At 54.9% G+C, this 15,897-nt stretch overlaps 1 protein-coding gene across 1 annotated transcript in view; it reads left to right on the forward strand.

Moving 5' to 3' along the window:
- Positions 1–15,897, forward strand: part of MYO18B (myosin XVIIIB) — a 58,134-nt gene that overhangs the window by 9,133 nt on the left and 33,104 nt on the right. Inside the window, exons 11-23 of the mRNA XM_027900454.1 lie at positions 120–220; positions 754–817; positions 2,088–2,232; positions 6,001–6,171; positions 6,584–6,674; positions 6,983–7,175; positions 8,549–8,629; positions 9,023–9,173; positions 9,290–9,449; positions 10,241–10,424; positions 11,219–11,411; positions 11,991–12,100; positions 14,649–14,714. Coding sequence (XP_027756255.1) covers positions 120–220; positions 754–817; positions 2,088–2,232; positions 6,001–6,171; positions 6,584–6,674; positions 6,983–7,175; positions 8,549–8,629; positions 9,023–9,173; positions 9,290–9,449; positions 10,241–10,424; positions 11,219–11,411; positions 11,991–12,100; positions 14,649–14,714 — 1,710 coding nt within the window. The remainder of the gene's footprint in view (positions 1–119; positions 221–753; positions 818–2,087; positions 2,233–6,000; positions 6,172–6,583; positions 6,675–6,982; positions 7,176–8,548; positions 8,630–9,022; positions 9,174–9,289; positions 9,450–10,240; positions 10,425–11,218; positions 11,412–11,990; positions 12,101–14,648; positions 14,715–15,897) is intronic.

Below are 15,897 nucleotides of genomic sequence, written 5' to 3' on the forward strand. Positions count from 1 at the left end.
CCTGGGCGGCAAGAGCAGCTTCCCAGTTCAGCCTCGGCCCTGCAAGGAGAAATCCAGCCCCTCCTTGACAAGTCCCAGTAGCACCTTCCCATCTCCAGTGTGCTCTGTTCCCTCCCCAGACCTTGCTGCTGGAGAGAGCCCGCGTTGCCCAGCAGCCCGACGGAGAGAGCAGCTTCAACGTGTTCCCCCTGATGCTGGCGGGGCTGGATGTGGCAGAGAGGTGGGTGTGAGGCTCCCACAGCACCGGGCGGCTCTGCTCTGCTCTGCTCCCCCCCCCGGTGGGTACCCTCTGCCCAGGGGCTCCCCACTGTATATACCTAAATTCTCTCCATCCAGTGGGGTTTTTGAGACTTCTCTGATAAGAGATTGTGAAAGCGACTGTGTTAGTGACCCGCAGGGGTCTGTATACACTTATATTAGAGATTTTTGATGAAACGGGCATTTTCTGGTGCTTTTTTGCCTCTTCACTAAAGCTGAAATTGGGTTGATAAGTGAGACAGAGACACCTTTCTCTCTTGCTCTGGTTCCTCCCCAAGCTGTGTGTCCCTGGGTGAAGGTGCCTGGTGTGTCAGGTGCCAGCTCGTCCCCCTTCATGGAGCAGTTCTGTGGTGACCTGTCCCACCCAGGTCCCTTGGATGGTGCTGTAAATGGGCTCTGTGGGTGCCAGAGCTGCTCCTGGGAGGAGGGCAGGGCATTGGTGGTACTGGGGAAGGCAAGGAGGGGGCTTGACTTGTTTTCTGTAACTACTTCCAGGACGATGCTGCACCTGCACCAGGTGGCTGAGAGCAATTCCTTTGGGATCAAGCCGTTCACGAAGGTAGGGAGAGAGAAATGCTGGAGTCCTGTGTCCACCTGCAGTGGGATGCTGCAGTGTACTCCCTTTGTCACCCCCAGTTAGAGGATGTCTTGGGGTCCTTGGCTGCTGGGTGACTTGTAATTATACTCCTGTACTGGAAGCATGGAGTGAGGGAGTGAATGTCGGGATGTGAGAAAGGGTCTGCCCAAACAGCCCTCAACACTCTTCCAACAGTCCCAGGGGAGCTGTCGGGACTGGGGCTGCCCTGCCTGGGATCTGTGCTTGGGTTTTGGATATGCCCCATCCAGGTTGGGAAGAGGTTCTGCTGCCCCAATGATCCCCTGCAGCAACAGCTCCTGGGAGCAAATGTATCCTTTGGGGAGCCCAGAATGTGATTTTTAGGGGCTAAAAGCTCCTCAGCTGATTCCCAGCTCCAAGCCCTCATTAGCCTGAGCCTTTTGCAGAGCCCTGGCAGATTGTCCATGAGCCAAAGCACTGGGATGAATTGCAGCAATTTGCAGTTACATCATCTATCAGCAAATCCAATATTCCATCTTCATTAGGGAGCTCCTGTGCTGGTCCAGCAGCCAAGGGAATCAGTTGCTGGAGCAGCAGCTCCAAGGAGGGCACACCGAGGTCCTCACACTGCTGATGTGGCAGATTTGGGTTCCAAGATGGGGTTTTACTCTCCTTTCACAGTCCCCAGTTCCTGTGGGTTCCTCATCTCAGCATGGAGGGTTTTCCCACTGGTCCTGCTGGAGTCTGCAGCACCAGGGCTGCACGGAGCAGCCTCAGCTCAGGGAGTGCTGCAGGGGGGTGTCTGTGGTGGGAGGTGGCAGGTCCTGCTGGTCCCTGGGACCTGCACAGCTATGGGCAGGTGAGTTTGATGAGAAGTGAGGGGATGTGGTTGGATGGAACCCTGGGCAACCTGGTCTAGTGAAAGATGTCCCTGCCCATGGCTGGGGGTTGGGATGAGATGAGCTTCCAACCCAAACCACTCTGGGATTCTGTGACATAAAACAGCTCCAGCTGCTGCTCTGTAGACACTCCTGAAGTGGGAATTATGTGTCCTCGTATGATAGGGCAATGTACCCAGGCTTGTTCCTAACGCCAGGCTCTCAAGGAAGCTGCCAGGGGCTTTTCCATCTGCCCAAACCGTTGCCAGGAGTCCCTTATTGCCTTTTCCTTGCTGGCCCGATGGTATCCACTCTCCTTTTTGTCACACACTCCCCCTGTGCTGTGATGCTCTGGCAGAGGTGGTGATGTTCCCCCCATCTCTTCCCTCCTGCAGCCCGAGGAGAAGCAGAGAGCCTCGGCAGCCTTTGCCCAGCTCCGGGCTGCCATGGGCACACTGGGCATCACTGCGGAGGAGCAGGCGGCCGTCTGGCGTGTCCTGGCTGGCATCTACCACCTGGGAGCTGCCGGTGCCTGCAAAGGTGAGGGGGGTCCTGCAGAGGTGAGGGGGCTCCTGCCTCTCCATCCCTTACACCTCATCTGGGGGTTGGAGATTGGAGAGGGGAGGAAATGTGTCCTGGTGGTGTTTGGCGCTGAGGTGTGTGGGGTGTGGAGGGGTGAGCGGGGGTGATGCTCATCCCAAGGTTGTTCTGTTTCTGGTGGCTCCAAGCTCTTTGTCACCCATGGAGGAGCTGGGTGATGAGGTGTGCTGGTCTCCTGCCCCACTGGGGCTTCTGGAGGGGATCACTAGCTGCACGGGGACAGGACAGGGCTGCAGGACATCACCTTGTGCCAGCTCCATGGGAAGGATTAGGGTGGGTTACTTGTTCTTTGGCACGTTTTCCCCAATGACACTGCAAAGGTACAACTTCAGGTAGCACTGATTTTATCATCTCTTGAGTGTCTACCACAGTAACTGAATTATAATAGGCTGAGTCTGAATGAAGATTGTATTTATAAAGACTTTGTTAATACAAGCGAATAGAAATTGCCTTATCCCTAATAAATTATTTTAGGACGTGCTCTAACCCATTTTAGAGGCAGCCACATTGATTTACACACTTCAATTTATGAGGGCTGCATAAAAGCTGCTGTAAACTAAGCCATAGACATTTATAAATGTCTCTGCAACATGTCATAACACATCTTATGGTAATTTATGCCATTAATCATTTATTAATTATTTTAAAAGGATGGATACTGGTGCCACTTACAGTGAGTTCTCTTCCAACTCTCTGGTGTTTTCTTTCCCTATCTCCATCTCCTAATGCCCTTCCAACTTCTAAATATGACCCCATGGTCACAGGCTGATGTGTGTGAGAAGGCTTTTGCCAAAAAAAAATTGAAAGCCCCTTGGCCCTGTGAGTTTTCAAGAGAGCAGATTTTGGATGTGCATCCCGTTTTGGGAGTGCTGAGCTCAAGGGCAGGTGGAGGGACGGTCACGGTGGTGGGGAAGCTGAGCTGCTTTGCTCAGACTTCCCGCACGTTCTGTCCTGAGCCCTCTGCAAGTCTGGGAGGGAATTGAGCCCTGTATCCAACAAATACTGTACAATTCTTTCAGCATGAACAGGAATGGGAATAACGGGTGCAGACGGGGCTGCGGCTCCCAAGCACACTCAGGTGTGAGATTAACAACCAGAGCATGCCTCAGCGTCGCTCACTCTGGTATTGATTCCCCCATCGTGTGTCAACAAAAGGGGAGAAATGAAAGGAAATATGGATAAAAAATGGATCAAAGCCAGACGAAGCAAAAGTCTCAGTGGGGGCGACGACTCTTTTAATGTGGTTAAACCTGTCTCTCGATAGCCATCTCTTCCCTTCCCCTTTCACGCCCTTTGATGTTGTGTATTCAAAATCCTCTCCTTGAAATCTCACCAAAGGGAGCCTCAGTGCTGGTTTTTCACGGCATTCAGGAGCGCAGCCCCGCGCCTCTGCCATCCCCATCCCCCGCGGCGGCCCCGGCACGTGTTAAATGGGCTCCAGGGTGGGTTAAAGGCACCTTTTTCCCTTCTCTCCTCACACATTCAGTTCGTTCAGGAATAAATCAGGAGGGAACAGCACCACCTTTTCCTGGATGAGAGTGGAAAATGAATTAGCAGCTACAAAAACACCGAGAAGAAAAGGTTGAATTTCAAAAGCCTGCTTTGCTCCATCCCGGTGTCAGCCCTTCCCGCTGCCTTTGAAACGTGTTAGAGCAGCTCTTTTAGTGGGAAAGCAGCCTGGAAGCCGGAGGCCAGCGGGGCATCCCGGGTACCATTCACCTAAGTGCCTCAGTCCCTTTGTGGGCTGCAGAATATCCCGTTTTCCTTTATTCGCTGCCTCTTTAAGCGGGAGGGAGGTTTGGGGCGCAGCGGGGGTCGGCGTTCAGCTCGCTCTCAAGCTGTCCCTTTTGCTGGCTGATATAAAAATAAAGCATTGTGGCTCCCTGAGGGCTCCCAGCCCTCACCTGTAACGGAGGTGATGTGATTCCAGCAGCTGCAGGTCACCAAATCCTCCTGGTGCTGCCGCAGGTCTGTTTTGTGGTCAGGACAAACCCCCCCAGTCACTGCAGTGAGGCTGCTGCAAACCCAGGGTCCTGAACCCCTTAGAGGGAGGAACAGCACATAGGAGGTGGGGTCTGGAACCTGCTGGTTGGGTGGGGAAGGCTCTGAGCTCCCCCAGACCCTGCAGAGGGTGGTGGTACCAGGGGAGCATCGTGCAGACAGGGCAGCAGGAGGGGTGGGAGCATCCAGACAGCTGAGGGGGAATTCTGGGGCCAGTGTGTGAGACCCACAGCAAGTAGCCTGGGGTGAGTGCCCAAGCTACTGGCAGGTGGGGGCTCCCCAGCCCAGGTGGATCCTGCACCACCCCACCACTGTGGCATCATGCCCTGGGAGGCAGAAGGAGTATCTCTGTTTCAGACCCAGGAAACCAAGACATGCAGCAATTTAGAGACGGGCTGGAGATGTTTCAGGGCTGTAGCAGGAGAGGCTGAGCTGAGGTCCCTGTGAGCGAGGCAAGTCTGGTGCTGACCCTATGTTTTCCTCCTGCTCCTCTTAAAAATTAAATGGGCCAAAGTAATCCCCTTTAGGTGTTAAAGCTGGTGAGTTTTCCATCATCACATCACACCCAGGAGGGTCGTGTGATGCTGCTGCTGGTTATAGTCTGTGAAGTGTGAAATGGTGCCTGGGCTCCTATGGGGCTGAGTGGAGCCTCTCACTTGTCTCGGGGTGCTGGAGTGGCCAGTGTGGAATGCCAGCTTTGGGAGCCCAGCTGGCACAGCAGGCCTGTGCAGCCCCTCCATTCCCTGGCAGGGAGGAATCTTGTGTCTGTCAGGAATCAGCCTCTGTCCAGCCAGCTCAGATGAGAACAAGTGAAAACAGAATAAATCAAAGCCGAGAGTGTTGAGGCAATTCCTCTGCCTGCTTCAGCACAGCCCTTGAAGTTGGAGTCCTTCAGTCAGCATAGAAAATACCGAGAAAGGATCAAAGGGGAAGGGAAAGGAGGGTGTGCTCTGAAGCAGCACCCAGCCCTTGGGCCCTGCTTTATGCATCCCCTTGGCTGGTACCAGGTCCCCCATGGGTTTCCCAGGATGTGCCACCTCTTGTCTCCATCCTAAACCCTCTCCCCTGCCACCATCCACCACCTGTGTTTTAAGGGCCCATTTTAGCTGTGACACCCCCCCAGCTTCTCATCCAGCATCCGAAAGTGCTACCCTGAGGTCTCTGGGTGACTTTGCTTGGCTGCTCCTATTTCTGCTCATTCCCCGTGTTCCTGAGCAAGTGCCGGCCAGCTGCCTCCACAGCACCTGGATTTGTAAAAGGATTAATCCTGCAGATTACTCCCCTATTGATTTTAATCATTAAGCTGGAATCATTATCAGTGGATATAAGTACTGTGTGGAGCTCTGCCGCTGCTGCAGGGAGGAATGCTGCTCCTGGGCTGCCGGGACAGCAAACACTGCTGGGGCCAGGAAAGATGATCCAGGATTTTGAGGGATTGCTTTGTAATCCTATCAGTTCCCATCAGCACATCTGCTGGTTTTCTCCACTGAAACTCTTGAAATACACGGCGTTACTGATGCCTGGCTTGGTGGCAGCCTGGGTGGGTCGCAGGGTCCACCTGGTCCCTGGACTTGCCCCGAAAATCTTTTTGATTTTGGAAATGCACACGGGAACGGGCGGGGTGTTTGCTGGAGACATTGAGCCTGCACCCAGCTCTGCTGGTGCTGGCCCTGCCTGACCCCCTCGTGCCCCTCTCCTCCTCCCCAGTCGGCAGGAAGCAGTTCATGAAGTTCGAGAGCGCGAGCCGCGCCGCCGAGGTGCTGGGCTGTGACCCGGAGGAGCTCAGCACCGCCGTCTTCAAACACCACCTGAAGCAGATCCTGGCACAGGTGACGGCACGGGGACGGCAGCCACCCCTGGCTGAGGAGAGCCCGGCAGGTACTGGGATGCTGCATCCCCCTTCCCTTTATTTTGGGGGATAGGGAATTGCGGGGTGCAGCACTGGGAGCAGGTGAAGGGTCTGCATGGAGAGGCAACACACGCCGTTCTTCTCAGGCAGTGAGGCCCATTTGGGTATGTTAATATTAATTAAATCATTGACTGTGCTGCCCTCAGCTTTCCAGCTGCCCCTGCCTGTCCCTCCTTAGGGACAAAAAGATCAGGTGAACTCAGATCAGTGATTTGGCTTAAACACTGTGAAGAACTCTGTCTTTAAAAAGGGGAAAACCCCCAAATTGAGAGGGCAGCAGGGTGGGCTGCAATCCTGAGTACCATCTCAGCTCCATGCTGGCTGAACTTGGCTGGAAATAAATGATGTGTCTGTGCCTGCTCTTCCCTCCACCTGTGCCAGGGCCGAAGATGACAGGTGTGGAGTGTGTGGAGGGAATGGCCTCGGGGCTCTACGAGGAGCTCTTTGCTGCTGTCGTCTCGCTGATCAACAGGTACAGAACTACCAGACACTGGGGGGCTGGGGGATGGCAGCCCCTTCTCCAGGGGCTACTGAGGAGAAATCTTTGCTGGGGCTCTCTGGAGAGAGGAATGGAGCAAGTGACTGCTGCCTGCTGGAAAAATAGGAAGTTGTGTGGAAGTCTTTGTCTGGGAGAGCACACTAGCACTTGGGACCTCCAGTGTCCTACTTTCCTGTGGCATGGGCAGCCTGGCATGGAGACCTGGCACCATGAGTGCCCGGTTGGCATCACTTCTGCTGTCTGTGGGTGAATCCCAGAGGTGTGTGTCACTCTTTTCCCAGGTCCTTCTCGTCCCAGCACCTCTCCATGGCTTCCATCGCCGTGGTGGACACCCCTGGCTTCCAGAACCCGCGGCACCAGCGGGCCGAGCGAGCGGCCACCTTCGAAGAGCTGTGCCACAACTATGTGCAGGAGCGGCTGCAGGGGCTCTTCTATGAGAAAACCTTCCTTTTGGAGATGGAGAGGTACAGAGAGGTGAGGAGCAAGGGCTGGGAGCAGCATCCCAGGGAGCAGCTTCCCAGTACCTGGGGACGGGGCTGCCTTTGGCCCAGCGGATCCCTGTGCCCTGTTGTGGTGTGAGTGAATAACTCTGTAGCTTTAATGGGAGAGGTGTTGCAGAAATGGGGAGTCTGTATGGAACTGTAGCCTTGAGCCGTGTCTCTCTTCCCCTCCTGCTCCAGTCCTGAATCCTCTTGGCTGTTTCTGATGTGCCAGGGATGCCAGGCTCTCTTGGTATCTTTGTGGAACCCCCCCATGGCAGAGGGGTTGGAACTAGATGATTTTTTAGGTTTCTTTCAGCCCAAACCATTCTGAGATTCTATGATATACTTGCTCCAGCCCAGGAGGCTTTGTGCCCTTCTATTGGCACAGCTTACTTTTTCCTCAGGTGATGAATAATAGAGAATAGAAAGGAAAATGATAAATTATTGCAGAAATAAGCTGCTGAGAAACCTACAAGCAGAGATTAACTTATTATTAGGCTTGCAGGAGTTACTTTAATGCCTCTAGCCCTGGGAAAATGGTTGAATTCCCATGGTTTAATACTCACACATCACTTGCGCCGAGTAAGGATAGATGCGCCCTTCACTAGTGATGAATACATAATTGCCTGAGCTTGGAATGCTGGAGGGCTCTGCAGGCTCCTCTTGCCTGGGCTTTCCTGCTGGCTAAGGATAGTGCAGGACACATCCCTGCGAGCCCCAGGACTGCTCTGTGAGCCCCGGGATCACTCACTCCCAGCGCTGGGTCACACATGGGATGACAGTGGCACATGCCTTTGGCAGGGAGGAACTGGGTCTCCGCTGCTGCTTTCTGCTCTGCCTGCAGACCCGGATCCCTGGGCAGATCCTCTCCGTGTTGCCATGGAGAGACACTGAAGCCATGGCTTTTGCTGAGCAGCCCCAGTTCAGGACGTGCTCCTCCTGCCCCTCCCGGGGGGCTCCTGGACATGCTGCTGGGGGTGTTGGGAAGGGGGTTGAGCGCTACAGCCCTTGGCTGAGGGAGGAAAACAACACCTGCAAGCTGCAGATTAAATAATCGATTGCTTTCTTGATGCTTTCTTGTTAAGAAGTAATTATCAATTGTGATAAATCAATTATTATCACCTCTGTGATTTATCCAGCTTGTCTGACACACCCAAAGCACCATTCCATGGAGTGAAGGGGTCCTGATAGCCCTACCCACAGGGACAGGCGTGGCCATGCCTCCGTGGCATGGCAGAGGTGGCTCCTGTGGCGGCTCCGCTCTCCTGGATCCCTGCCTTCCTTCCCACCCCTGGCAATGAATCTCCTCTTGGCTTCCAGATGCCAGACCATGACTGAAGCAAGCTTTTAAATAATGTTTTCCAGGAAAATGTTGAGGTGTCTTTTGATCTTCCAGAGCACTCTCCACTGGCCACGCTGTCCATCATCGACCTGAGCTGCTCCCAGGTACCGTGTCCCCGTGGGCACCATGGGAGCTCTGCATCCTTGTTCTCAGGGCAGTGTGGGTCCCAAGGGCATAGAGGGACCCTATATAGAGTCCCAGAGCAGCCTCGAGTGTTGCAGGGAAGGGCACAGCATCCACCAGGAGATTTTTTTGCTTTTTAAAATACAAGGACCCTCCCTGCTCCCTGTCACCCCTCCCAGCCCGGCTACAGAGCCTCCTCTGGGATACTGTCACTGGGCAGGGCTCAGGGTGAGGAACAGAGATGGATCAGGCCAGGAGAGTCTCCTGCCCACAGCTGGACAGTGGGAGCAGGTTGGAGGGGGTGGGCTGGTGTGGCTGTGGCTGGAGCCCACAGCCCTCCTGCCCCTTCCCAGCACCAAGTGCTTCTCCCTCAGCAGCCACAGGTGCTGCCAGGCAGCCCCGGGGCCGATCGCCGGGGGCTGCTGTGGATCCTGGATGAGGAGGTGCTGATCCCAGGCTCTGGGGACAGCACTGCCTTCGGCCGCCTCTGCTCCTACTTCGCCACAAAGGGACCCGACCAGGAGGGTAAGTTGGGCTCAGCTTGGCTGCCCAGCCTTTGGCATTGCCACTTGGCTTTGGAAATTTGAGAAATGCAGCCAATTGAACATCTGACTTTTCTCTGGGCTTGTTCTGGGCTGCAGGGGATGGGCACCTGCGCAGGTGTGAGCAGGCGCTGCACTTCGAGATCTCCCACCAGCTGGGCACCGACCCCGTGCGCTACGACCTCACGGGCTGGGTCAGCAAAGCCAAGTTCAACCTCTCAGCCCAGAATGCCATCCAGGTGCTGCAGCATTCCACAGTGTAAGTACCAGGGAGGTTTCACGGTGCCAGTGGTAAGCCCTGTGCCCACAGGAGTGGGATGGGAATAACCCTGACATGAGGCTGGGGCTGGACATTGCAAACCTGCCCTGCCTTTGGTCATGGAGGGGGAAACACAGGGTTGTGTGCGGCGTCCCTTGCGTGGACAAGGGGGAATGGCTTCCCACTGACAGAGGGCAGGTTTAGATGAGGTACTGGGAAGAAATTCTTCCGTGTGAAGGTGGTGAGGCCCTGGCACAGGTTGCCCAGGGAAGGTGTTGGCTGCCCCATCCCCATCTCTTGTGTTCAAGGCCAGGTTGGATGGGGTTTGGAGCAACCCGGTCTAGTGGCAGGTGTCCCAACCCATGGCCTGTTGGAGGCCCAGCACACGTCAGAGCCGTGAGGCATCACCAGCTCCTTGTGCGGCAACTGCCCAGGTTTTCCCACTGCTTTGAGGAACTTGTAAACTAAATTGGAACCGAAAAGGAACTGAGGTGCTGCAGGTGTCTGCACACACAGGGGATTTTAACCTTCTGCTTACACTCTCCTGGCTTGTTTCATTTTGTGTTTCAACTCAGGGAAGGAAGGTTTTACAGCAATGAACAGCTCAGTGCCCAGACCAGAGAGGAGTGAAGTGGGTGGAGGGCATCTCAGCACCCTTCTCCACTCTGCAAAGCAGCACCAATCTGAATTTGGGGCTCTGGGTGTTGCATCCCCATAGAAGGGGCTGGGAAGCCAAGGTCTCCCATCCCCACTGCGGCCCCAGAGCCCCATCCCGTGTCTCATCCCCACAGCCCCGCGGTGAGGGAACTGGTGCAGCCGCGGGCGCGGGCGCCGCTGTCCTGCCGCGCCGTGGCCGGGCTAGAGGGACGATCCCAGGCCGCCCTGCACCGCAACACCTGCCTGAGGAAGACCTTTGCCAGCAGCTTCGCAGCTGTGAGGAAGAGGTCGGTGTGTGCTCAGATCAAGCTGCAGGCGGTGAGTGTGGCTGTCGGGACCCTCGCGACTGCGGGCTGGGGAGTTTATGGCGTGAAGTAGCATGGCCCCACACTGAGACCCTACCTTGGACACACTCCTCCTTATTGGGAGAGCCCTGCACGCCCCATCAGTCACCTCCTGCCCCAGGAGCTGGGCGGCTGTAGTGGCTGTGTCTCACCCGGGATGCTGCTCTGGCCCCGGGTGACCATGAGCCTCCCCACTGCTGCTGTCACTCAGGGAGAGCATCGCAGGCAAACAGATCATGAGCAGATTACATAGAACCTTGCTGTGCCGCAGTTTAATCCTCTTAAGCACTCAGACAGTAAACTACCCCTTGGTGCTGGGTACGTGCCAAGTTCCTGCTGCTTTCAGCTGTAATTAGGTGCCCAAAGTCTCAGTGATGAGGCTCAGGCTCTGCTGGCTCCCCGGCAAGCCCATTCTGGGGTCCCTGTCCCTGGCAAGCCCCACCCCCCGTGGCCCTCAACCATGATTATCTTTAAGGTTGCTTCCAACCCAAACCATTCTGTGATTCTATGAACTCTGTAAGTTTTTGCATCACATCAACTGCAAACATGAGACGTTAGGAGGGAGGGTCCTGCTCAGCATCTGTGACCTTCACCCTGTGTTCATCACTCTGACCAGAGCTGTTTCTAATATGCACCCTAAGGGCTTGGAGGTGACTCCTTCACCTACCCAGACCCACTGCAGCAGGTGCACAGGGAGCATTTCCCACTGCCAGCATGTGCTGCCCCTTTGTCCCGCTCCATCCCCACTGACCTCTGCTTGCCCTACAGGACGCCCTCACCAACCTTCTCCGACGGTCCCAGCTGCACTTTGTCCACTGCCTCCTCCCGCGAATGGGGTCAGAAGGGCCAGTCCCTCGTCCCCCTGCACCACCCGACACAGCCCCACAGCTGGACGTGGTGGCCCTGCGGACCCAGCTGGAGGGGACCCAGCTCCTGGACGCCCTGCGCCTGCACCGCGTCGGTACGTCCGGCCCCTGCAGCTGCCACATGGGCTGTGCCTGTCCCACCCACCACTGCCACCTTGTCCCTGCCTCAGCCCCTCCAGGCTCTGCTCATCGCCCGCTTCTCACCAGCCCCATTTCAGGAACACACCACATTTTTATTGCTGCCTTTTGCAGGGGTTCCAAACCCCTCTCCTGCCTGGGTGGCTGTGGCTCCAGTGAGGTTCCCCCCATCCTCCCTTTGGAGCATTCCTGCATCAGGCTGGACCTGCATCAACCACAGTCACAGTTAATGTCATAGGGAAAGAGACCTGTGCAGGAGGTCCAGGGACATTTCCTGCATGATGTGAGTGCTGGGATGGCATCTGGTCACCTCAAGCCCATCTCCACTGCTTCTCTGCTTCCCTCTGCCCTGCCCTTGCTGCAGGGGTTTCTCTCTCATGGCAGCTCCCCTGGTCCCTTCCACTCACAGAGGCCTTTGCTGTGGACAGTACATGCAACACTTCGCAGGCCTGTCCCACTAGGTCCCTCCCCAGTGTCCCAGCGGCAGTGCCCCAGGACTGGTACAGCCCCCAACATGTATGTCTGTCTGTCTCCAGGGTACACGGATCGCCTGCTCCTCACCCAGTTCCGGAGGCGCTTCCAGGTCCTGGCTCCGGAGGTGATGAAGAAACACAACTCTGCCTATGAGGTGCCAGATGAAAGCAAGGTGTGTGCTGGGCTGGCTGGGGGACACAGGCTGAGACCCCCACTTGTGACTGTGCCAATGCCAGAGCTATTTCAGCCCTCCCCAATGCCATCAGGGCTGTCTTTGACGTGAGGAGCAATTCCTGGAGCTCTTAGATTGGATATTAGGAAAAATTCTTTCACTGGAAGGGTTGTCAAGACCTGTAGTAGGCTGCCCGGGGAAGTGGTGAAGTCACCACCATCCTTGGAGGGTTTTAACAGATGTGTGGATGTGGCACTTGGGGACATGGGTTAGTGGTGGCCTTGGCAGTGCTGTGGGAACAGTTGGACTTGATGATCCTGTAGGGCTTTTCCAACCAAAATGATTCCATGATTCTAAACACGAGACTGCCCTCGGGAACTAGGAGAATGAGAAAACCCCATTCAGCACAGCTCTGGGCATCACACCAGCATGGGTGATCGGGTCTGGGAGTGTCTGGGCCAGCCCACAGATTGGGCTCTGGGCTATCAGAGCTCCTTAGCAAGGATCAGGAGTGATCTGTCCATGAGGCTGCATCCTGTGTGGGTGCAGTTTCCTGCAGGACTGGATTCGGGGATTGGCTTTGCATCTTGCTCTTCTTCACCCTGGTGCCCAAGCACAGAGGGACATGGATCCTCCAGCAGCCTGGCAGGGCAGCTGAGCTCAGCTCTTCATCCCAGAGTCTCTCCCCTGAGGAGTGTTTTTGCCAAGGCAGTAAATTCCTGGAGCGGGCTGCACTTACCAGCGTTATTGCACCATGGAGAGGACTTGGAGAGCTCAGTCTGCTATTGCGTCTTTTTAATACTTGAGGGGAAATGGCCTTGACAATCCTGTGGGCTGAGGATTCCTGCTTGTCCTGGTTTGCAGGACAGGGCACAAACTGAGGGCAGGATCAATGCACTGCTGTGGCCCAGGATGACAGCACTCCATCCCTCTTTCTGAACTGCTTAAACCTGCCTGGCTGACAAGCCAGGCAGCATTCCCAGGGACCCAAGTGAGTGGGGACCATGGAGGCTCCTGGGGTATTTGGCATCACCTGCAGCCCAGGGTGGCTCCTCACCTTGTCCCACAGGGCCTGAAAGTCAAAAGAGCTCAGGAAGGAAGGTGGAGATGTACCAGTTTATTGGTTTCCTAATAAATTTGTAGCAAAACCGTGGGAGAACCATCCCAGTCCCTGGAATAAGGCTATGGGTGAGCTGGGAAGAGCTGAGAGGAGATGAATTAAAGCTGGGCACGTGCTGTGTTGTGCAAACTGCCAGCCAGCGTGTGCAAAGGCAGTTAAGTCCTCGGGATTTAATAAGACAAGTTTGACAGTCGGAAAAGGTCAATATTGCTGTGAAATGCCGTTGAAGGCAGAGGGTGCCTTGTCAGCAGGGTGTAAGCAGGGGATTTGGAAAATCCCATCCTCCCTGGAGCTTGCTGCCATGAGGTTTTGTTGGCTGGGGGCTGCTTCCTGGGAAGAGGCATTAACCCGACCGCTGGAGCAGGGGAGAGGCTCATCAGCAGTGAGGTGACAGTGCAGCAACAACTGGCCCTGTGCTTGTGCTGGGATGGGGATGAAATGGAGAGGGGGATGGAGACAGAATGGGGATGCAGTGGAATGGGGATCAGATGGGGATGGAAGTGGGGATGGGATGGGATCATGCTGCACAGCCCTACACCAGTCCCAGTCCCAGCAGTGTCTCTGGATCAGGGCACAGCCACAGCGCTGGTGCTTCTTTGCCTCCAGCAAAGATTTCATGCCCTGCGGTGGTTCATATCCCCATTCCCTGGTATACTCCATCCCCCCCTTACATGGCTATGGGTGAGACCAGGAGTGAAGTTCTGCTGCACAAGGTATTCCTGGGTCCATGGCCCGTGGGTTTGTCCTTTGGGAAGGAGATGTGTGAGGCTGCCAGAGGATGTTGTCTGGAGTGAAGTATTAGCAGAGGATTTCTGTTACCACCCATCCATCCAGACAGCATTTGCTGCCCCGGGGGAATGTCTGGTGTTGCTGCCTGTTACGTTCCTGCGTCGGTCCAAAGCTCAGAGTAATTGAGTTCAGGCTTCTCCCCTTGACTAATCTCCTGCTTGAATCCCTGGGGGGGGTTCCATGCTGTACTGGTGGACTCAGAGGGAATTTTATGCTTTTCCCTCTGCTTTGGCTCCACAGGACAAGCTTGTGGTGAGGTGAGAAGAAGGGGAGCACTGAGTGCAGTTGGACGGAACTTAGACGGGTTCTCACTGTCCCTTGTGTCATCACCTCCCAGGGCTGCCCAGGCATTGGGGTCCTTCTAGACCAGGGATGGCAGCAAAAGGGGGAATAACTTTCATGCAGCTGCAGATCTCTGCCCCTCATCCCACCAAAAGCCTCCAGGACAGAAAGTCCTTACGCCAGGACATATGACTGGGAAGGTGGGTTTTGGCATGGGGAAGAGGAAGGGAGAGCAGAGCTGGATGCAATTTACTGGGCAGCCACGAGGACCAGGGCTCCCTGCACCCCATTTCAGCAGGGTCACGGCAGGGTATAAATGTTTCCTGAGCAACTCCATGACGCGCTCCTTCTCCACAGGCTATAGAGGAGCTGTTCCAGGCGCTGGATCTGGAGAAGAAGAGCATTGCCATAGGACGCAGCCAGGTACGATGGCTCCAGTCCCTGCCTCCCCATTGCTCTTAGTGTGTGTGGGCACAGCCTGCCCTGTGCCAGCTGCCCAAAGCTTCCCAAAATGGGGAGAAAGCACCAGGTGGGCTGGGAAACTGAGTCTCACCAAAAATCAGCACAGAAGGCTCCTAATTCACATCTGAAAGCAGTACCCCGGATAAGATCTGTACCTGACTATCAACATCCAGCCCCTCGTGGCATTGATGTCTCATGGGAGGGAATGGGTCTTGGACAACTCACAGGTTTGGTGGACTGGGGTTCACATTGCAAAGCCAGGCAGCTGTCACAGCAAGAGTGTTTGAACTCAAATGTAATGGTCTCAAAGAAAAATTAATTTCCTGTGCGTGCTTGCCTTCAGCACTGCAGTTTGTAAAGAAAGAATTTGTGAAACAGCTCTGTGGAGCAAAATAACTTTCTTTTATCCTGCACAGCACAGTTTGCAATTATCTCCTTTCTGGAACCCTTGTTATTAATCAATAGCACGATGGCAGCCCCGGTCACATCTCGTTGTGGAGGAGTTCGCTTTGCCATTGCTTTGAGCATTGATTTTGTACTGGCTTCGAAGCTTGCTGGGTTGGGGAGTTAATACAGACATTAATGAGGCAATTGAATAGGTGGTGGAGCAATCATGGCATTAGCTCGAGAGAGCGAGTTTCCTTGGGATTGTTCTTTGATTCAATTTGGCATCTTTAAAATGCAGCTCTTTGAGCTCCCGCTGGCCTCACACGTGTCCTTCAGGGGTTATTAAAGCCGTGTAATGCAAATAGGGTGCAATAGTTGGGAGCACCTGTGTCCCAAGTCCTCGTCCTGTATCCCGAGAGCTTTCCCAGGCAGTGATCCAGAGACACCTTAAACACTCAGAGATCAATCCCAGGCTGAATTCAATGGCATCAGCAGATCTGTGCCATTTACACGGTGTTTGTGACTAGTTCAGTGAACAAAAACAACATGGCTTGCTGTTGTAACGCGCTGTTGCTGCTGTTTGTAGCTGGGCTTACTTGTGCGTAGCTGTGTGTTACTGTGCATGTCTGTGTGTTACCTGTGCTTGTCTCTGTGTTGTCTGTGTGTATCTGAGCATTGCCTGTGCATGTCTGTGTGTTACCTGCGTGTTAACCCATGCAGAGCTGTGTCTTACCAGTCAGAAGCCACTGAGATACCC

The sequence above is a fragment of the Empidonax traillii genome, unplaced genomic scaffold (assembly GCF_003031625.1).
Source record: "Empidonax traillii isolate 1590-97213 ecotype Southwest subspecies unplaced genomic scaffold, ASM303162v1 scaffold731:size316458, whole genome shotgun sequence".
Taxonomy (NCBI): Eukaryota; Metazoa; Chordata; class Aves; order Passeriformes; family Tyrannidae; genus Empidonax; species Empidonax traillii.